General features: G+C 37.2%; 4 protein-coding genes and 2 long non-coding RNA genes across 11 annotated transcripts; 2 read left to right on the plus strand and 4 right to left on the minus strand.

Annotated features, from left to right (window-relative positions):
• The first annotated feature begins 16 nt into the window (after positions 1–16).
• Positions 17–1316, plus strand: LOC111443078. Its single transcript, XR_002710429.1, has 2 exons — positions 17–215; positions 1017–1316. It is a non-coding gene; the product is annotated as an uncharacterized LOC111443078 (long non-coding RNA).
• Positions 1217–13746, minus strand: LOC111443079. Its single transcript, XR_002710430.1, has 3 exons — positions 13736–13746; positions 3352–3355; positions 1217–1327 (listed from the first exon to the last, which is right to left on the minus strand). It is a non-coding gene; the product is annotated as an uncharacterized LOC111443079 (long non-coding RNA).
• Positions 1804–3345, minus strand: LOC111443076 (pentatricopeptide repeat-containing protein At1g79080, chloroplastic-like). The gene has a single exon (XM_023080700.1). The coding sequence runs from the start codon at positions 3323–3325 to the stop codon at positions 1970–1972; it is 1356 nt and encodes a 451-aa protein (XP_022936468.1). The 5' UTR covers positions 3326–3345; the 3' UTR covers positions 1804–1969.
• LOC111443077 lies at positions 3352–4683 on the minus strand. 2 transcript variants are annotated; one of them, XR_002710428.1, is made up of 3 exons: positions 4392–4683; positions 3912–4183; positions 3352–3716 (listed from the first exon to the last, which is right to left on the minus strand). XR_002710428.1 is itself a non-coding variant. In XM_023080701.1 (3 exons), the coding sequence occupies exons 1-3, from the start codon at positions 4490–4492 to the stop codon at positions 3570–3572; spliced, it is 315 nt and encodes a 104-aa protein (XP_022936469.1). In that variant the 5' UTR covers positions 4493–4675; the 3' UTR covers positions 3352–3569. The 2 variants fall into 2 exon arrangements, 1 of the variants encoding a protein (XP_022936469.1); XM_023080701.1 differs by having other exon boundaries at positions 4117–4183; positions 4392–4675.
• On the plus strand, positions 5965–12910 carry LOC111443074 (BTB/POZ domain-containing protein At1g04390). Of its 4 annotated transcripts, none has more exons than XM_023080699.1 (11): positions 5965–6227; positions 6717–6843; positions 7454–7961; positions 8040–8173; positions 8271–8713; positions 8822–9961; positions 10409–10561; positions 11125–11652; positions 11869–12229; positions 12345–12511; positions 12642–12910. In XM_023080699.1, exons 1-8 carry the CDS (start codon positions 6130–6132, stop codon positions 11555–11557), a joined length of 3036 nt encoding a protein of 1011 aa, XP_022936467.1. In that variant the 5' UTR covers positions 5965–6129; the 3' UTR covers positions 11558–11652; positions 11869–12229; positions 12345–12511; positions 12642–12910. The 4 variants fall into 4 exon arrangements, with proteins under 4 accessions (XP_022936467.1, XP_022936465.1, XP_022936466.1 ...); XM_023080697.1 differs by having other exon boundaries at positions 12584–12673; XM_023080698.1 differs by having other exon boundaries at positions 12593–12673.
• Positions 13747–14437: 691 nt separating the features above from the next.
• LOC111443142 (protein PAT1 homolog 1-like) lies at positions 14438–21424 on the minus strand. 2 transcript variants are annotated; one of them, XR_002710441.1, is made up of 6 exons: positions 20945–21424; positions 20111–20256; positions 18354–18410; positions 18210–18267; positions 15186–17409; positions 14438–14976 (listed from the first exon to the last, which is right to left on the minus strand). XR_002710441.1 is itself a non-coding variant. In XM_023080809.1 (5 exons), the coding sequence occupies exons 1-5, from the start codon at positions 21024–21026 to the stop codon at positions 15299–15301; spliced, it is 2454 nt and encodes an 817-aa protein (XP_022936577.1). In that variant the 5' UTR covers positions 21027–21424; the 3' UTR covers positions 14438–15298. The 2 variants fall into 2 exon arrangements, 1 of the variants encoding a protein (XP_022936577.1); XM_023080809.1 differs by having other exon boundaries at positions 14438–17409.
• Positions 21425–21507: the final 83 nt, after the last annotated feature.

Raw genomic sequence — 21507 nt, forward strand, 5'->3', positions numbered from 1 at the left:
ATTTGTTTCTAATTTTAAAGACTAAAATTACCTTCTGAGTTCTGACTCGGTCAACACTCAATACTAAGGTTTAGGGTTCTGATATCCACTATAAAAGAGAAGGCGCCTAAAAGATTGTTCCGGTTCACACTCTCGTCGAGAGAGGCTGAAGGATCGAACTTCGGCCATTGTTCTTCTGAGGCAAAGCTCGTTCGCCATCGACAATGAGAGCTAAGGTTCTTCTTCCAAAATTTTCTCATCCTATGTTAATTGCAATAGGTTTAAGCGGCTTCGTTCTCGGAACTTTTTCCCAATCTTGCAATTTTTCTCGATGTTATGTGTCTGCTTTGAGGATTTAGATATTGAGATGTATTTTTGGCGCGATCGGAGTCGAAAGTATGCTCTAGTTTATTCCGGTTTCATGATTCGACCGTGGTCGTTTCTTATCTCCTCACGAATCAAAACTGATTAACTACTCGTTAAGGTTCTTAGGTTTTGTGATTTTGAAAATGAGTTTAGGATTTTTGCTATTATTTTTGGCATATTGGCGTAAAACATGCCTTTACACTTCTAGGTCTAGCAATGTGATGTTATACATCTTCGTGATTGTTTTTGTTTCTACTTAATTCTGAACCAAAATCTACTTATTGTTGTTTCTCACAACTGTGGGTAGATTATCGGTGTAGATTTGATATTCAATCACTAAGATTGTGAAGTGAAAATGGTTTTGATGTTTTTTCTCTTGTTTTTGCCGTGAACTTAAATTTATAATACGCTTCTGATGAATAATGGTTGGTCATATGTTCTTTTCTCATACATCAAGCACCAATATATGATAACCACAGTTAGTTTTTCAAATTCTTAAACAGGTTTTTATCGATTTTTCTTTCTGCTTTCAATTTGAAGTTTATATTGGAATAGCATTATTCTCATCATACTCTTTTTTGGTTCTGAATTCTTATTTATTTGATTCTTCGTTCTCTTCCTTTGGTTTTGAATTATTGTTTTTGATTATTGGGGGGGCTTCTGAATGCCAGTGGAAGAAGAAGCGTATGAGGAGGCTCAAGAGAAAGCGCAGAAAGATGAGACAGAGGTCTAAGTAGTTGCAGATATCTGGAAAATGATCGAGCTTTCTCCTTAAAGTGCCTATTTTCTCCATTGCTGTCTAGCATTAGGTGCTTGAAGTGGTGGAGATTCTAGTGTTCTTCTGAAGATAGTTTTGCACCATTTCCTTTGGTTTTTATTACTTTGCATAACCTTATATGGTTTGACTTGCTTTCCTTTTAATATCCAGTTTGTTCAGACTGAATATCAATTTATGTGGCCTTCTTAGCTTATTGGTTGGTACCTTTTTAACGTTCAGTAATTTTGGGGAGAAAATCATTACATGGAATAGGTTAAGAAGAGTTGAGGCTATCATCGGGATGAGCGCTTCTTAGCCTAGTAGAATATAGTAAACCGTAATCTAGCAAGAGTAGAAGTTCTAGCTCAACGGGTTGAAATATATATTATCAACTAGCTTATTGTAATCCATACTTGAGCTCGAATAGAAGTTCTAGCTCAACTGGTCAAAATATATTGATATGTTAGAGGTCTTTAAACTTCATTAGGACGATAAGTTTGGGGCTGGAGAGATCTGCCCCCAGGTCTTCAAAGAAGAATGTTTAATTCCTCCATTCCCTCGATGTTTTAGGATTCTAGAGCCGACCTATTGAAATAGGTTTTGGATTCCAAACCAGTGCTTCAAATACCCCCATTTTGTTTAATAAGTTCGATTTTTAATGTTTAATAGATTTTTAAGTTTATTCAATATTTTTGAAATTGTTCAAATTTAAAACATTTTCGAATAGTAATCGACATTAAGGATTTCTTTCAACAAGCAATTAGCTATGTACATAAAAGAAGCCTTGTGAACTAAAAACATGTACATAGTTGTAAATAATGTACATACCAGCGTTTACGTCGTGTTCTTGATGAACGGTCAACTGAATTATCTTAATGGTAATTCCTTTAGGTAATACTGCATAACAAGTCTTTCCACTGTGCTTTGACTAATTACATCCCTGAGTTGCAGCTCCCTCAGTACTTTGGTTCCAAGATCTATCTCTTTCTCTTGGATGATCCCTTCCACAAGAATGGTGTACGTTGTCTCATTTGGCAGATACCCTTTATCGACCATGATTTCGAAAACCTCGAAGGCCAAATCGGTTCTTCGAGATTTGCAGCAACCAAGAATGAGTGAATTGTAATTTTCAGTTCTAGGCTTGTAGTTATTTTCCTCCATTACACTGAATATTTCAATTGCCTCATTCAGCATACCCTCCATACATAACCCCCGGATCAAAGACGAATAGGTAAACGAATCAGGCGTAAACCCGTACTTTGTCATTTCGTAGAGAAGCTGAAACGCTGGATATGTGTTTCCTTTTCGACACAAGCTCGTAATAACAAATTTATAGAATTCTTGAGTAGAGGAATGTTGCTTGTTGCCCAAACTCTGTATGATGGAGAATGCCTCTTGAACCATTCCCTCCTCACAAAGTGTAGCAATCGCATTGTATGTTCCTTCATTGGGATTACAATGCCTATGCATCATTTCATCCAAACATTTCACAACAACATCCACTTTCCTATCTTTGCAAAGACGAGCAATTATCGGGTTATAACTCGAAGCCATCGGCTTGAACCCTGCCCGAATCATCTCTTCCAAAACCTCAAGAGCATGTCCTATTCTGCCATGTAGACTAAGCGAACCAATCAATATATTGTATGTGACGTTCGACGGGGAACGATCGTCCCCATCACCGTCCATTTCAGCTAGAAGCACACTTGCCTCGTCCCACCTCCCTTCATAACACAAACTCCTTAACAAAATATTATAACTAACAACATTTGGACTGAATCCTTGAGAAGGCAACTCCCTAAACAACTGAATGGCATCTCCTATCCTACCTTCTTTACACAACCCAGTTAACAAAACATTATAGCTAACCAAATTAGCCTTCCCACCCTTTGCAATTATCTCCTCCAAAAGCTTAATGGCTTCATCAGCCCCTCTTTCCTTGTAAGCAGCTTCAAGCAAAAAAGAGTACGTATAAGCATCTGGAACAAGCCCCTTCTGGATCAACCTGTCTAAAAGCTGCAAGCTCTTACTCAAATTTCCATGCATACAAAGCCCTCTCACAAGTGAATTATAAGTAACAGTGTTTGTAGGATACCCATATTCCTCCATTTTCTCCACTAATTGCATTGCATAACCAACATTCCCTTTTTTACACAAAGAACTTACCAAAAAGGTATAGGAAGAGGCATCTGGAATGATTCCTGACCCAATTGTCATCTCCATTACCTTCACAGCCTTCTTCATCTTACATGCCTTGCAGAGATCATACAGTAACCGTGTTGCGTGGAATTCATCAGGCTTTTGGCCATTCTCAATCATGAACTCTAAGTGAAAAAAAGCATCGTTTAGTCTAAGCTCTCTACTCTTCTGATCGCCTTTCCCTATCCTCCAATTTGGCAGTGGGAAAATTGTGTCCTTGGGAGAAATTGTAATCTGAGCTGATGCTGAAACTTTAGAAAATCCTTTATTAAGTGAGAGATTTGGATATGGGGAAAGAGCCCACATTCTGTTCTTGTGGTTTCGGATGAGTCGCTGGGGAAAGAAACTCAGTAAAATCCTCTACTTCTTTACAGTAATCGCTCTCTTTTTGGCATTTAGAATCAGAATCAGAAACCTGGAATCAATATCATGTTCTAAGAATCGGTGCTTCTTCAATGATCTAAAACTTGGTATAATGCAGGATTGTTTAGTACGGATCAAATGAAAAGATATGCAGAGACTGGAAGTATGAAATTCAGGTCGTTTTCGGAGATTTCCAAGTGCAATTTGTTTGCAGAATGGAAATAGGTGGAAGGAATCATGAACATACACTGGAATGAGAAATCAATATCATATTCTAAGAATCGGTGCTTCTTCACTCATCAAAAACTCGGAATAATGCAGAATTGTTCAGTACGGTTCAAATGAAAAGATATGCAGAGACTGGAAGTATGAAATTCAGGCTGTTTTTTCAGAGATTTTCAAGTGAAATTTGTTTGCAGAAGGGAAATAAATGGAAGAAATCATGAACATACACTGGACTGAGTAATCGATCGAGCGGATTCTTCCCTTGGACTCCAAAAAGCGTTGAATCTTGAAGAGCTGAAATGAAATCTCGTTGTTTAGGTTAGGTTAGGTTACATTATTATCGGCGTTTCTTCAATCATCTAAAACTCGGTATAATGCAGGATTGTTCAGTACGGATCAAACGAAAAGATATGCAGAGACTGAAAGTATGAGATTCAGGCCATTTTTTCTGAGATTTTCAAGTGAAATTTGTTTGCAGAAGGGAAAGGAATCATGAACATACACTGGAATGAGAAATCGATCGAGCGGATTCTTCTCTTCGACTCCAAAAAGCGTTGAATCTTGAAGAGCTGAAATGAAATCTCTCTGTTTAGGTAATCCCATTTTTTCCTTATGAAGCTTTCGTTTGAGTGACTTGGCTCCTCTCTACACCAGTCCCCTCCACATCTCGTTATCCAAGTTTTTAGTCTCTGATACCCACGCGGCTTTTCATGGAGTGTGGAACACGCGCTTTCCTTGGCGATTCCGTGGGGTCCTTTGTCTTGTTGTCTAATGTCCATTCACCACCCGGATGTGGGGCCTACCTTGGTGAGAATTTTTCTATATATATATATATATATTTTTTTTAATTACAAAATTATAATAAATCAATTTTCTTTTTTTTTTCTTTGTTTTTACCGTTATATTTTCATAAATTTTGCCATCAATTATACTTTATAAATATTTTGAGACTATGGTACAATATTTAAATTTAAATTATATTGAATTTTCTTTTTGTAATATTAAATTTTGATTATTTATAAATTATGAGGGTAGAATATTTAATATAATTTATTTGTGAATAATATATTAGATTTTTTTTTTACATTTTTTAATTGGAAGTTAAACACTAAATTTATTTTTGTTGGAATATTCATTATTTTTAAATAAAAAAAATATCAGAATTTTTTCCTAGTAGATAAAAAAATAAATAGAGAATTTTGTGGGATGGATAATGAAAAGGATGGATACATGAACCGCTCCCGTCTCTATACTGCTCTATGTACCTCTTTAGTCTAAGTCTATTCATTATTGCGTCGCCTACGACCCAACGACGTATACTTGACTCTAATTCAAGAAGAAAGTTTAAGAAAACGGGAACAAAGAGATTTCGAAAGAGAGTTTTGAAAGTAAGAGAAATTGAAATCGGTGTTATATGACAACAACAACGGCTTCCTGCATATAACTATTGGATAGGGAGAAGTTGACAAAACTCAACTTATTGAGTAGTCTAGATTGTTAAGGTCATTAGGATCATCGAACACCGCTATTTGTTTTTTCCGTAAATTTTATTTCCTAATATTTTGTTTATCTCAGTAATTTTTTTTTATTATATCTCATTCATCTATAAATTTTCACCACTGAATTACAATTTCCTCTATTTTTGTTTCTCTTAAATTTGTATTTCCCTCCAAAAATTGTCCTATCTCACAACTTTTGCTTTACCGCTCTTTATTTATTTATTTATTTATTTTCCTCAAATGTAATGTCTGATTTAAAATTTTAATGATCTTAAAATTACTTTTAAAAATGAACATTACTCCTAAAAATTATGTGTTTTGAGTGAATATTTGTTATTTTTAAAATAAAATTAATTATATTAATTTTAAATTATTACAAAATATATAAAAGATATATTTTTGAGTAATTTTAAGTTAAACAAAAATAATTTAACCCATTTTAATTTTTGCAGAAAAGATAAGAAGGTCAATGTTTTTAGTTCCTTATAAATAGTTTCCATTTCTGGCCATTAGTCTCTTTGATCACCAAAACAACGAGAGAGAGAGAGAGAGAGAGAGAGAGAGCTGAGAGCTGAGAGTTGAGAATGCGAGCGAAAGTACTTTTTTTCGAAGTACTTCGAATTGCGTACAATAAGCTTCAAGGCGGTTCTTCTACTTCGATGATCTGCTCAAACTCTGTCCACTTCTAATGTCTCTCTCTTTCGCCTTATAGAAAACTGACAAATTCGATTGCCATTCGAGATGAGATCCTCCAGAGGCGGTGGTGGACGAGTCGAATCTACCAGCCACATCCACACTCTCCATCGCCGTCTTCACGACGCTCTCAATCTCGGTACCAGGTCAGTTTTCAGTCTTCTTCAGTGCCAGAACTCATTCGCTGTAATTTGATGCACTTTTTTTGTATGTTTTTCTGTTATTGCTCTGCGGAGCATGTTGACGTGCTTGTTTTTCTGCACTATAATTAACTAATTGAACTTTTCTTTTGAGTTTTCTTGGAAGTTTGATCCTTCTTTGGTTCAGAAAGTTGATTTAGTTTGTTTTGTAAGTCGGTTGCGATAATATCTTTGAGGTTTGCCTATCTCGTATAGTTATTATTTCCCCTATCGGTTATCTCTTCTCGAAGGTCGCTTTAAAAACAATTCAAGAAAAGATGTCTGAAACCTTGAAACACAATGTTGTGTGCTTCTTTTAGGTGATTAACCGTTTCCGAAAATTTGTAGGTGTTGTAATTTACTCATTTGATGAGCAATGTTTCTATTCACGCTCTATTTATTTACGAGATTAGTTTATCTACGCCATAACCGCGGAATTGTTGTTTTCCAAGTCAGGTTTAATGAACAAAACAAGAGAAAATGGATGTGCTCGGATAATGAGGTACAGAGACATGTTGTTCGTTCCATTGCAGCATTTCTTGAATCTGTTCCCAGGGAGTTATGCTACCATCACCTCGTGAAGGTATCGCACTTAGTGTTGTCTTTTAGATTTTGGAAATCCAATCAAGTTCAATTGTTCGTTCCGTTTTCTTTTTATAGTTGTTTAGAGTCATACTTCCTGATTTTTTTTTCCTCTGGAATTGCACTATCCGATAACAGTGAAGGTTTTGGATTGGAATTGGACATATCGAAATGAAGACCTTTTTCTCCATAAGCATTGATATCGCACTACTAAATTGGAGAAATTTTATTTTTTTACTATTTTTTTTATAGGGGGGTCGGTAAGTCATCATAGGAGGAATGTGGACATAATAAAATAAAAAGAATAAATATTGATAGTTACACAGTGGAAAAGAAACGAGAATGGTTCTTTTCTTCCTTTTTTTTTTTTGCTCTCTCTCGTGCTTCTGGTTAATTTTAAGCGTGTTTTGCATAGAACTTAATAACTTGTTAAATTCTGCGACTGTCCTTGTGTCTTCTTATGCATTATGTTCTTAAGTTGAAGTCACTTTATGTAGGTGGCTACCTACTGTTGGAAAGTTTTCGTTTAACATGTCTGGAGCTTCTTTTTTTTTTTTTTAATAATCTTTTTGTTCTCAGATAGTTACTGCCATCCCTTCCGTTTCTTTCAGGATTCTATACCTGACATTGTTTATTCTTTGGTGTGGATTCTTGAAGACAAGAATGGGGCAGCATCAAGCATAGCAGCTGATGTTGCTATAAAGCTGTTCAGTGCTATACCAAATGCACTGTTGAAACCTTTCATTTTGGACCTTTCTCATGCTCTTTCATGTTTGCTACCTGCTCGTCAAATACAAACATCTGCAGCATGTGCTACAGCATTGAATTTGATTCTTTCAAATGTACCAAGTAAAAGTGAGGAAGCACTTTGGGAAATTCTAAAAAAGACTGAAGTTGTTCTTCATTTGATTGGCACGATTAAAGACTTTTCTGGAGCTATGAACCCAGTTGAATGTATTCAACCTCTTTTTTCTCTTTTGAGTATAATACTCTCTAGGTGGCCTCTCTCTAGGTTTCCAGTTTGGAGTGATGCAAAATTGATGGAAGCTTTGTATGATATGTATGCCAAGCCAGACTTTTCAGTTAGAGCTGAAGTTTTGAAGTTGTACTCTGCAATAGGTAATGAATGCGGGGGAATTTTCATACATTGAGTTTGTGGATTGGTAATTGAGAAAAAGTTGTCAATTTCCTTTGCAGCTCTATGTGGTATTGGTGCACAGAAGCTTTTAGAGCGTGGAGAAGCAATTCTGCAAGAAATGGTGGAATGCATGGCCAGCTCACGCCCTCATCATGTTAGGATTGAAGCATTTAGACTTGCACAATGTTTAGTGGTTAGAACTAAGAACTGTTAACATGTTCATTATAGACACCGTATTGAATGAATACATGTTCTCTGCTTAAAATTTATTTTGTGACATTCTTGCTCAGATAAATGAGGAGACCGGTTTGGAAAGGATGAGTTCATTTTGTGAACCAATTGTCAGTGCCATATTAAGTGCAATGACTGAATGTAGTTTACAACCTGCAACAGTTACCAATAATCAGATATGGTTGCTCGAGGAGGCCAGTCGCTTGGCCTTAATCACTCGTTGGGCTGGCCAACATCACAATTATTTTTGGAAACATGGAATTGACAGAGCTCTCCTTCATCTTTTACTTGGAAAGTGTCCCAAACAACTATATGAATGTACTTTGTCGTTGGAAGACCAGATAAACATTGCTCGGGAGGGTCTTAAGTCAAATTATTTTCCTGGAATGAGGGTTTATATCTGGGAAATTCTTGGTTCGCTTGCAACAAACTTCAATGAAGATGTCTACCTGAACAAAAGTTCAAACAGACCCCTAATTGACATGCTTCTATCATGTGCCTGGTATTACCATTACTCAGTTCATGTGGAGTTCTACTTTATTATGCCTAATCCTTTCATGATGTTTTTCTTTCATTATAGACTCATGTTTTAAAAATGTTTTATCGACAGTTTGGCATTTGCTGAATTATTTATGGGTTGGCGTCAAATCTGTCAAAGTGATGTTGTAAATGCCTCAAAAAATGAATCATTATTGAGAGCTATTATGATGATGATTTATTCTCCTTCCAATTATATTGCATCAACGACGATGTCTATGTTAACAACGATGCTAGAGCCGAGTATTAAGTCATATTTGAAGGACTTCCGGCATACACTGACGGGCATCTCATTTGGGACAATTTCTGGTATGCCAAATATTCTAATAGTCGTGAACTTGTTAAGTTTAGTATGTTGTGTAGGTCTGCCACAGTATACAGTGTGGGACAAGAATGCAGAAGGCATGAAGGCAATAGTCTCCTTTGTTAAGTGGTGCCTGAGTAATGAAGTCCATTTAGATAGGCTGAGCTATTCTCCACATTTGCTTTTTAATTTTCATGAGAGAGCTTGCTGTCAGGGCCCTAACAAAGAATGGGAGGGAAGAGATATCCTACTTTTATATAGTTTGGTGGGCCTGGCTGAGTTAATTCTACAATTACTCCCCTTGACAAATGAAAGAGGAACATCTTCTTTATTAGTTGGATTTGCTGAAGATGAGTTAATAAGCCAACTTCAGGATATCTGCGGTGGTAGTTACTCTCCGGGACTTAAGTGGTATGCTGCATATGTCCTTAGTTTATTGGGATTGTATGGGTTTCCTAGTAAACTCGGGAACAGGATTGGCAGAGCACTTGATGGGACTGACTATTCAGACATTCGTTTCATTCATACAAATGGGAAGTCTCTAAATGCCCATGGTGTGATTCTTGCAGCTCGGTGTGCGTCACTGCTGCCTCCTAACTGGCCACCTGTCATTGAGAAAATTCCTAATCATTCATCCTCCTCTGACAAGAACTCATCTGGAAAGATTCAGAAAGAGGTTTGTTTATCTTCACACGTTCATGATGATGCAATGGAGAAGTTACTTGAGTATGTCTACAAGGGACATCTCCAAACTGGAGAGGAACTTACAAAAAAGTTGAGAAGTCTTGCTAAACGTTGTAGAATACAGACTCTGTTTCATTTACTTTGTAGAAGAAGGCCGAAGTGGGGGGCACCTTTCCCCCACTTCAATCTTGTGGCGGCTCTTGGTCCAGCTGGATATCCTTTCTCGTAGGTTCCTCTTGGCTTTTATCAACTAGATCAAGTTTCATTTAACAAGCATATATTTTGTGGAAATAAGTTCTTTTTCTTTGAGTATTTGATTTCAGATAGACAATCATTTTTTTTATCATCATACAAATGAACATATCTTCATGTGTTGGCCACTAAATCATTTTGAATCTTTAACCTTGTGTTCATATTCACTTCTGAGAATTAAATTTCTCTACTGAAAAATGTAACAGGGTAGTATATGTTATTAAGCATGTGTTTTTTCTATCATTCACATTATCCAGCAGAAGATCTTTTGTTACATTTTCTGATTTAGGTCGAAGCCATTCAATTGGTCTTGTTGTTGGGCAGTGTAATTTTCTTGTAGGGAACATATTTTAATTTCCTTCCTCCTTGTAACTATCTTTTCTGTAAAAGATTCTATGACCAATTTTGTTTTGTTTTCAGAGACATCACCTTGGAGGCAAAAGCAACTAAGCAGACTAGTTGGAAATGCGATGTTTGTGCTTCATCTTTTCCACATATGCATGTTCATAAAGTAATTTTGTGGTTAAGCTGTGACTATCTAAGAGCCTTGTTACAATCGGGAATGAAAGAAAGGTATTTTATCATTGCATTTATTATTGCAATACACAGCCATAGAAAAGGACTATTATGTGATTTATAATGTAGTGAACAGAAAATAAGAAGTTACAGAGTTTATTTGATACGGTGTTCTTTATTAGTAATATTATTTGGTCAATTCACTTTTGTTCTCAATTAAGGATGAAAATAAGATATTATTGCATTTATTGGATTGTAGAGATCTGTTGTAGTGTAGTGCGGAAAAATGAACTATGTTAATACATTAACTAAAAGACTGCGTGATTGTTAAGTTTTCTTTGCCATCAGATCACAGTTCGATCAATATTTATACATAAATTACTTTTTTTCTCAAATACTTTATGAGAGCCTTCTCTTTACTTTTTTTTCGTTACATAAATCGAGCTTAAAACTTTTCACATTATAAGAATTTGATGGAGGCGAATCCGTTGTTTCTGAGTAGAAATGGTTGAACTTCCTTTGAAATTTCTTCTGAAAGCAGTTCTGATTTTATTTGCCATTATTGTAGTCCACAGTTAAAGATTCAGTCTTTTTCACTTTTTTTTTTCTTTTCCCGACAGCCACTCGGAAATAATTAAGGTTCCAGTTAGTTGGGAGGCAATGGCTAAACTGGTGGAATGGTTCTACTCAGACAAGCTGCCAGATCCTCCATGTGGGTGTCTGTGGTATAATATGGATGACCAAGAGAAGTTGAATGAGCTCCAATCATATGTAGAGCTTTGTTGGTTGGCTGAGTTCTGGTTTCTGGAAGATCTGCAGGAAGTGTGCTTGCATGTAATTGTAGTTTGTCTAGATATTGCCCATCATTTGTGGGTCAAAGTACTTAGAATGGCTGGAGATTTCTCTTTGTGGAAGTTGGCTGAAATTGCTGCAGATTATATTGCTCCATTATATTCTCAACTTCGTAATTGTGGTGATCTCGAAACACTAGATGAAAGGCTCCTGAGTATGGTACGTGCTGCATCTGTTCGACTTTCTCAAGAGGGTAACTAGAGCTCTGGGTTGTTAGACACCACTACGGATCTGTCGCATAAGGATTCATAATCTGGGTAGCAAAGGCCTCATAATCTCATGCCCCAACATTTTAGGTAAGCTGAAATATCTCTTATATTTAATGCTAGTTTCCATACACACAAGTTCAGTATTCTCGTACATATGGGATGTGTAAGTTGAGCTCTTCATTTCTCTAACATAAGCAGTCTAATTTCTCATTAGTTTTATCTTTGCTGTAACGAACACGAATCTTGTTTAAGTTCAGACTTCTTATGTTGCCACATTACCATTCTCAAACATTTCTCGTACAGGAGAAACCACATGAGACAATGTTGGCATCGGTAAGGAATCTTTTCACTGCTTGTTCCTAGTAAATAGATGATTCTCGAGGTGCAACGTCATGGAAAGTGTTTACATAGTCAGCATTGAATATAGTTATTCCAGAGAGATCTCTTGTAGTTATGTCGTCATAACAATCTGATTGCAAATGAAGACATTGTTGCGGTGCATTACAATTGTAACCGGTCGTATCCCTCGCTTCTTTGCCTCAACTACCCTGTACTTCGTGGTTGAAACGAGGATCGATCAGTTTGGCACGTGGAAGTATTTACAGCTTTCAGCTAGTCTCTCGTCAAACACTTACGAAGCCGTGCTTGATGTGTGACAAATGAGGTACTTAGACAGTTATTCTCTCTCTCTCTTTATAGTTTCTTTGAATGCTGAGAAATATAAATACATACTGTTGCAATGCTGATCTCCTAAATTTTGATTTTGATGTTTATGTCAGATAATACAAGTATGGCCTTACCCTGTGTTGTATACATTATACACAATAACTTCAGTCTGCTTTCAACAAACACATTATACACATTTAGCATTACCAATCAAAGAGGGAACCAGAGCTCGAAAACATCGTCTCGGATCGAGCACTTTTTGTTAATGTCATTTGATGAGGTCATTCACTTGTTCTCTTGAATCCTTTTAGTTCATTGTTTTCTTCTCTGTTTTACATTCGAGTTTCTTCAGGATATATAGGCTTTCAACATTCTAACTACAGACGAGAATTTTACTTTGCTATGGATAGAACGGTTGTGAAGGAATATCTTTTGGCTTTTGTGGAATTCCAGTCGTGCTGCACTACGTGAAATGACTTGTGAGTCTCTTTTTAGATTTCTATACATGCTTTCTATGTCTATCCCATTACTTTATTCGCATATCTATCTGCCTTTGCCTCTGAGAGTACATTTTTATTGAGCCCTACGAGAATAAAGGCTAAAACGACCATCAGTTAAGTGTAACCCCCCAAGCACACTCCTAGCAGATAGTTTTAAAATTCGTCTGCTAGGGAGAGGTTTCCACATCTTTATAAAGAGAATGTTTCGTTCTTCTCCTCAACCGACGTGGGATCTCACAATCCATCCCCCTTCGGGGTCCAGCGTTCTCGCTGGCACTCGTTTATTTCTTCAATCGATGTGAGACCCCCCAATCCACTCCCCTTCGGGGCCCAATGTCCTTGTTGGCACACCGCCTTGTGTCCACCCCCTTTGGGATTCAATCTCCTCGCTGGCACATCGCTTGATGTTTAACTCTAATACCATTTGTAACAGCCCAAACACACCGGTAGCAGATATTTTCCTCTTTAGGCTTTTTCTTTTAGGTTTTCCCTCGAGAGTTTTAAAATGCGTCAGTTAGAGAGAGGTTTTCATACCTTTATAAAGAATGCTTCATTCTTTTCCCCAACCGAGTAAGAACCTGTAATGCTTTCTCTTATGCACTCTAGTCCTTCCCTCCTAAATAGTGTGATATATACTTAAATTTACATGATAAACAAAAGTTGGTTAGTTTATTTTTCAATTTGAATCATAAAGAATGCATTTTTTTTTTCTTCCAAATTATGATCTTTTGTCTCTACTCAAATGAATGGTACTAAAGAGCCTGTGGATAATAAATATGTCTACTACCCATAATCCAATAGGTGAAGTACATAGCAACTTATCCATTGATTAAACTACCGGTTCGATTCCATGATGTTCCAAAAATGAGTACTATCAGTGATTCCAATAAAGAAGAGCTGGTTAGCTTTCCAATCTTAAATCTATAGGTTAAATTTCCAGTTTAGTCCTAAAAAATTGTGGAAAGGTTTTTGAATAATTCTGTCTTTTTTTGTGCCTAATCTACTCAATATTTTTTAAGACTCGTGCCTATTAGATTAAAAAAAGTGAATTTTGTATCCGATCAAACTCAAAGAATAGTCTCATAATTTTTTTTAAAAAAAAAGTCTTATAGATTTATATTGTGTGCCTCTTGTATGATGCAGTGGATCGAGTATAACATCATGATCCTGTGTCACCATGAATTATCTTACTGTAATAGATGAGATACAAGAATAAGAAAGACCCTAGCTTTGATTGGCTTGACACTATTAAAAAAAAAAATTACTTAGTCCATTCAAAGTATTTGCAAATCGAGGAAGAAAAGTATTTTGAAATATTTTAAACATCTAATTTTTTCTTGCAAGTAAAAGAGTAAATTGACATGTTTTTTTCTTAGTCCATTCATTATTTCAGTTAGTTAAATCATATCATTTAAAATTATTTTATAAATTTACGAGACTAGAGTGTGTCTTCTTATGTTACAAAGCTACTTTAGAGCCAAACCAAGTCAATTACATACTTGATAAATAAGCTGAATTCAATAACTGGTTAATTTTTACCCAAGTTAAAAGTTAGATCAAAATGAGAGTTAAAAATAGAGCTTAGTAAGTTTACAGAAAAAATAGTAGATAACCTACCAACATGGGCATAGTTTCAACTAAAACATTATTAATTAGTTCAAAATTGTTGGAAGTAAAAATCGAACACAATAACTGTATTAATTATGACATGGCATCATAATCAATACAAATATTTAATTAATTAACTAATTAATTCCATTGTAGCAGACAAATAAATCGTAGCAATTTAGTAAATACAAATGACCAAAAATAATATGGAAAACCCATTCCATTATTCTTAACATCCTTCTTATTTAAAATATATATATATATATGAAAATAGTTCCCCATAAGATCTATGAATACCACCAACCCCATTTGTTAGGGCTAAAAGAACACAACCAACGTCCAACTCCATCCCCGTCGTCTCGTCTCTGTCTCGATCTCGATCTCGGTCTCTCTTGTGTGGGCATAGAGCCACCAATAACATCATAAAAAGTAAATTATAGAACACTAAAAAAACCCATCCCCACCACCCTTCTCAGGTATTTATAAATAGTGAAGGACCATGGGAAATTGGTCTCTCAAGACCGACCAACCAACCCTGTACACTCTAACCCCTCGACCATCCACATTATATCTCTCGTTCATATCTGGACCACTTACACCGTATTCTATCTCTAAAGCTCTCCTCCTCTACCCAATCCTGGAAGAGAAAAAAAAAAAAAAAAACAATCAAAACTAACCCCAACATAACAATGGCGTTAATTTTTCAATAGTAAAAAACATGAAGGAAGAGAAGAATCATTCTAAGAATAGAAGCAAGTATTTTGTTTTGCACGCCCCCTCTTTCTTTCACCCGCCGTACCAAAAGAAAAAAGAATAGAATTTAAGGGAGCAGTAATAGAGAGAGACCTCTAGTGGAGGAAGGGGTTTCTCTGTTCTTCCACATGTATTTTGATGAGATTATTCTGAAGGCTCCTTCGTTGGAACTGTATAGATAAAAAGGTGCAACAAACTCCTCTTGATCATAAGGAGTCGAAGTTGTTGCGACGACAGTGCTCGGTCCCATTGTTAGATCCACCAACAGACATCGAGCGTTGAGCAAAATCTATCAATACTCTTTTTTGGTGCTCGTCGGTATGGGGAAGGCTTGCCCGTAATACTTCGACTGGCATTTCTTGACTGATGGCAGTGGCTTGATCCAAGACAGCTACTGCTGGATTCTGTGGAGATTGTCTGAGTAGTGATTGCATGATACTATCGTACTTGTTCACACAATACTTTGTAAGAAGGCCAAAAAATTCATCGAACGAAGCCTGCCAGAGAGAACGGTGAGTAATGTTGTAGTTACTCGCAGCATGAGGGTCGGTTAGGAGTTCCGTGGCCCTCTCGAGAACAGATTTCAAAATCAAGGACGCCCCATCTCCAGCAGGGGACCCTAGAGGGCGAAGTGGAGGTTGCTCTGAGGAACAAACTACAGCCGCAAGACATGCACTTAGGGCTCCAAGATCCATACTACGGGTTTGCAATGAGACAATTCTTGCAAGTTCACTAACAGAATCTGCTGCCCCAGGATCAGAAGGAACACTACCAAACAGGAATCTTAAGTGACGGAAAATAGCCATACAAACTATTCGTTTGAGCTCACCACCCGGTACGAGCAGCTGAAGGTACTTTCCGAGAAGCCTTCGTCCCTTGGGAAGAGAAACCAATCTCAAGAAAACGAAGTCATCTTTAGGAGCCAGCCCAACTGTGTGACCATCTTTACTGCATGGATCAACTATGTGAAGTGATGCAGCCAGTCCTTCCAACAGGACCTGGCGACGTCTTCGTAACTGAGTACCGCCGTCTTGGAACTGATTGAATTGCAGGAAACGATCAATATCATCTACGTCAAGAAGCAGACAATGACCATCCTCGATTGTAACTCTAGCTGCTAGCATAGGCTCCTGTTCAAGGGGCTTCTCAGAAACCTTTTGATCAGAGCTTCCACCAACAGACGAACTTGGAGGATCCACTTCAAGAAGAGGGCGAGGTCTACGAATCGATGAGAATGGAACCCTACCAAGTGCTTCGACCTGTAGAAAAGCATGTGGCTCATTATTGGCACGGGCATGTGGTGGAAGATCCCTTAGTTGATTAGGACAAAAATGATGCCTCAACTTTGCTCCTGCAGATTTTCTTGAAAGACAAGCCTGATGATAGTAGTCATCTACATATGGATCATTACTGTGTGTTGCTGCAAGCTGCATTCTAACAATATTCTCTAATTCATCGGCTCCCACATACTTGGATCCACAGAAAGGCCACCCAAAGTTCTTCCTAAAACTACTGGTCTCATTACCCTGATGGATAAAACGAGGGTTCTGTCTACCTTTCTGAGACCTAGGCCTTTGATCCCTCATATCCGGTACGCCGAGCATGACTTCCAATTTGTTCATTAAGTGGGGTGGGCCTGAAGAAACATGGGAATTAATAAGATGGGACTGAAAACCTGGTAGAGAACCACCAAATGGAGGCTGAACAGGATGTTGCAACCTATGCTGCTGCTGCTGCTGCTGCTGCTGCAGTGGCTGTGGTGGTAACTGTGGAAATCCGTTCTGATTCGGTAACTGTTGAGGCAATAAATTGTTTAGGTGACTGGAATGTTCTCCACGAAACATGCCAATTTGGTTGACCCATTGGTTTTGTGGTCCACCGTTAGCGGAGAGACCAGAGTTAAGTTGCGGCATATTTCCAAATCGTGATCCAGAAATGAAACCAGCAATCTGAGAGTTTGGTGGTGTGAGATTTGATGGAGATAATGATACTACATGGCGTCCAGAAGGAACAAAAGGCATGTTTAGATGGCTTGAATGCTGGTTTGGCGAAGCATGAGGAGATATTCCGATAGGAGGATATGAAGACTTCGGGACAGAAATTGGCTCACTAGAGATCTGTTGGTGGTATTGCTGCAGCTGCGGCTGCTGATCAGGGTAAGACGATGTCCTATATAAAGACGTAGATTCAGCAAGAGAGGAAAAATGTGGATGTGATGACCATCTTTTTCCTTCCTGAGCACTTTCCACATTATAGCCTTGCTGGGCAAGCCAATTGGAGAAGCCCTCCTCATGTGGCCACTCATTAACTGACGAACCTAGAAGAGTAGATGAGAAAGACAAAAAGAAAATGAAGGAAATCAGTCAACCATGAACCGACAAATGAACTGTACATTCAGTGTTGTGTAACAAAGATAAGACAGAGATCTTGTTCGAAACAAGCTTGTCAGGATTAAAGATGTTGGGATTAGATTAGCAGACTGTGAATGGGTCAAGACGACGAGTAAAGTCTCCATCATCTCCAAAAGTGGGGTGATTAGTTCGAGTCTAAATTGATCGGGTGGTCGGACACAATCTAATAGTAGTACATATTTAGGGGTGAAAAAAGCTAAATCTGTCACCTGGCTCCTTCCACGCAAGATGACTAGGATCAAAATAGTTCACAAGGGAAAAAATTGGCAAAAATCTAACCTCTAAAAATACATTCCCAACATTAACATACAGAATCCAAGCTACGAATGCTCAAATTAACATTATCGAAAGGTCTATAATACTTTCCTCAAGTAAAAGTTCACCTAAATCGTGATGAAGAGAATAAGAAATGGACATTTGAAATAAAAATTGTATTAAGAACTGCAGATTTTAAAGTTCTTTTCAATTTTCTCAATTCAATTTTTAGAATTGAAAGGCTAATAAAAAAAATAGAACATAAATTTTGCCACGGTGAAGTTTTCTAGACCCACCCTGATGAAGGGAGTTTAGAGAACCAAGTAATGTTTGTCTGCGGCATGAAGCCATTTTGTGTTACTGGACCATCTCGACAATAGCAAACTATTCAATACGAACTATTATTTGAGTACTATTTTAGCATCACAAACAGTTGATAGGAAAAACTTACTTTCTCTCAATGCTCTACCTCCAATAACTCCCGTAGGCCCGCTACCAACCTCGCTCAACTGAAAGGACACAAAGTAATAATCAAATAGAGATAAAAATATAGAAACATGTCATTCATGCAAAGGAGTTCTACAAGGTTTCTAACCCTTTCAAATGAAGAAACAAGATCGTCAATATCAGATGGAGGTCTAAAGTCCTCACTCTGCAAACCATAGAAAGGAGTTAGTTAAATCCAATTATGTAGCACTTATGAACTATAAATGATTACCAAACATTTGAGTTACTTCTTAATATAAAATGGCACATTTTGTAACAGAGCAAAAAAATACCACAGTATCTCAAAGGTGACTTGTGCAATAAGAGAAGGAGAAAGTGACAAGCTTGCTCGATGCTTTATAAAAGTTCCAAGATTACATCAGCAACAGTTTTTCTCATCAAGACTACCAAATGTAACTTCAAAACTTACAATTGTATGAGATAAATCCATGAATTCCCACACCCACTTATTATGTTGTCTGGATTAACCTAAAACTGATATGCATTTTCTTTAGGGAATAAGTCCAAAAGGAATGCAATATTAAAATATCTACCGCGTAAGAGAAACAGGAAAGCTGATTGGCATCTCTAGATCCAGATTTATTTTAACCAATGATTTTTTTTATATGAAAAGTCAAACTTTCATTGAGGGCAAATAAAATAATGGAAGGGGAATACAAAAAACACATCAACAAAAGGAACCACCTAGGCTAAAAGGGGGCTTCGATCTAAGAAAAATGGTACCTAAGGAACAATTATAAGACTCATTAACCATGGAACCCAAAGAGAAACATTAACCTAACAAGAGTCCAGACCACCTCCCAAGACCCTCTCAACCTCTTGAAAACAATGACTTCTTCTCCCAAGCCCAAAGACCCACAAAATAACAACTCTAAGTAACAAAGGGTGATTAAAGAAGAACACCTCCAGCATAGATCTGCACACATCAGGCCAAGCCACATGAAAAAATCCCAAACCAAGGAGGCAAAATGACATCTCAACAAAAGGTGATCAAGGACCTCAGACGCTCTCCTATAAAGGATGCAACACCGTGACCTTGTTCGAGAGAACTTTCTCAACACATGATCCAAAGTGTTAACTTTGCAACGAAACATTTGTCAAATCTGTCACTACTTGGGAATTTCGACCTTCCAAAGCACAGTAAAGAAGGAACCACAGGAAATCGAAGGACAGCATAACCCAAAAGGAGAGAGGGCAGCAATAGAAGGTAACACAGAGGCCACCAAATGAAACCTCTTGGAGGAAAGATGGTACAAACAGGGAAATAACAAGCAAAGGGATATCATAGATACAAAGGGGAAGGAGATCAAATGGATCCTCCAACTTGGGGATACTTTTCATGCTCCATAACAAATGAGTAGTCTTCGGCAATAATTCAAACTCTTTTCGAGTTGGGAAGCTGGTTTTATTGCTACCTTGTAGAATATTTGCTTGGAAATAAACAGGAACGAGCTATTTGGACGTCATAGACAAGGGAAGCCATTTGGGTTCGACCTCTTTAGCAAATTCTTCCAAACTTTTTTGTAGTTTCCCTCTTTTCTTGATTCCTCATAATTAGATTCCCACCCCCAGACTTATTGATGATTGATTTATCGTCAATAGAAAATGGAGATGATGCAAGAACTTCAAATACATAACTACACAATAAAAAACTTCTTCAAACAAAAATTTACGAGATCCAATTTTTCTATAAAATTTAAATTTCCGAAACTTGTAGGGCATGGATTGAACTTGGACTTCTAGTCGTTCACACGCAACTACTACCGATTTTAAAAAGAAAACATGTGCATCCAGCTAAAAAAAAAAAGGAACATAACTGTATAGAACAAAGGAAATAAAAGATACCTCCTTATCAAACAAAAACTCCTCCTCCTCCTCAATCCCAGCAGCAAGTGTATCATCCTCTTCATCTTCTAATCCCCCCAATTCAACCTCCTCCATGACATCCTTCCCAAAAAATGCATACTGCGATGCATCAAACAGAGCATCTTCTGCAACATTGAAAATTAAATCACATTGCTTGCATCTTCATTATAAAACTAGAGATCAGAACATGTTTCAGATCTAATCATAAATAAATGAAATAAAGTGACTATAAAACGTCCGAAGAGCATTATGCATAGAGAGTTTTCTACAAGAATCAGATAAACCACCTCTATAGTTTTCTCCCCATTCTTCCGGTGAAGTTCCAAGAAATCAAAAGAAAAAGAAAACAACAATTCAAATTGTAACTATCGCAAGAACACAAATGGCCTAAACGACATTTACATCATAGAACAACAACAATCGCTCCATAAAACCAATAACGACTTCCTAAGAAAATGACCTAAAATTACTAGGTAGAAAATTGAGAAACATCGCAGACAACTGCCATAATCCGCAAACAAACAGTTATCGACTAAATTCTTGAGAATTAACATATTCCATCTCAATAACTGGACTAGAACGAAATCCTCACATCGTTCAGAAGATTCGAGAACACAACTGTAAGATTATACACAACAACTACCACCATCCGAGCTCAATTTCTCAATCACCGACTTCATATACACAATTAAGAAGTTCAAATAAAATGGATCTGAAGTAACAATGATTCAAGACAAAGGTCCAAAAGAGCAGCATAAAGCTACAAAAGAAAAAATTGCATGAGAGAATCCGAGAAGAAAGCAAAAACCATACCCGTTGAATTGGCTCCAAAACGCTTGAGATCCCCGGACGTAGATGCCACTTGAACTCTAGCACCGTTACCGAAAACATCCATATCTACGACTCAATTACACGAGACGAAGAGCAATAACATGGAAACCAAATCTTAACCTCAATCATCAAGAAGAACTACGCCGGAACAGGATCTGAAACTAAACGAAACACGAAAAGAAATGAAATCGAAAACCCTAACAGGTCAAAATCCTAGGGTTTGAGGGGAAATGGCCTGGACAAAATGAACAAAAAAAAAAAAAAATATATGTACAGTTGGTGGTAGAGTAATACTAGTGTGTCGTCCTCATGGATTGAGCTTTCTTTTCGGTGTGTCAGTGAGGGCTTTTAAGGCTTCAAATTGGATCGGAGAGAGAAACCAAAATTGGGAACCCTAAAAAGAGATAACACGATCACTCGGGATTCCAATACGACAATTCAAAACGATTTTTTTTTTTCTTTTTTCCCTGTTTTAAATTTATTTATTCGTGTCTTAATTTTACATAAATGGGACTTCGTCCTCGAAATTCCTTTTTTTAAAACCA

Source organism: Cucurbita moschata, unplaced genomic scaffold, assembly GCF_002738365.1.
Source record: "Cucurbita moschata cultivar Rifu unplaced genomic scaffold, Cmos_1.0 Cmo_Scf00005, whole genome shotgun sequence".
Lineage (NCBI taxonomy): Eukaryota > Viridiplantae > Streptophyta > Magnoliopsida > Cucurbitales > Cucurbitaceae > Cucurbita > Cucurbita moschata.

What these genes read in the sequence shown, in the direction of transcription:
- LOC111443077 (XM_023080701.1), bottom strand. Translation starts at nt 4,492, where the DNA reads ATGGGATTACCTAAACAGAGAGATTTCATTTCAGCTCTTCAAGATTCA. An exon ending in GATCGATTTCTCATTCCAGT is followed by an intron (nt 4,184 to 4,391) that starts GTATGTTCATGA and finishes ATTTCATTTCAG; the next exon opens with CTCTTCAAGATTCAACGCTT. An exon ending in GATCGATTACTCAGTCCAGT is followed by an intron (nt 3,717 to 4,116) that starts GTATGTTCATGA and finishes TATTGATTCCAG; the next exon opens with GTTTCTGATTCTGATTCTAA.
- LOC111443074 (XM_023080699.1), top strand. Translation starts at nt 6,130, where the DNA reads ATGAGATCCTCCAGAGGCGGTGGTGGACGAGTCGAATCTACCAGCCAC. An exon ending in CCAGCTGGATATCCTTTCTC is followed by an intron (nt 9,962 to 10,408) that starts GTAGGTTCCTCT and finishes TTTTGTTTTCAG; the next exon opens with AGACATCACCTTGGAGGCAA. An exon ending in CAATCGGGAATGAAAGAAAG is followed by an intron (nt 10,562 to 11,124) that starts GTATTTTATCAT and finishes TTTTCCCGACAG; the next exon opens with CCACTCGGAAATAATTAAGG.
- LOC111443142 (XM_023080809.1), bottom strand. Translation starts at nt 21,026, where the DNA reads ATGGATGTTTTCGGTAACGGTGCTAGAGTTCAAGTGGCATCTACGTCC. An exon ending in TTGTTTCTTCATTTGAAAGG is followed by an intron (nt 18,268 to 18,353) that starts GTTAGAAACCTT and finishes GTGTCCTTTCAG; the next exon opens with TTGAGCGAGGTTGGTAGCGG. An exon ending in AGGTAGAGCATTGAGAGAAA is followed by an intron (nt 17,410 to 18,209) that starts GTAAGTTTTTCC and finishes CTACTCTTCTAG; the next exon opens with GTTCGTCAGTTAATGAGTGG.
- LOC111443076 (XM_023080700.1), bottom strand. Translation starts at nt 3,325, where the DNA reads ATGGAGATGACAATTGGGTCAGGAATCATTCCAGATGCCTCTTCCTAT.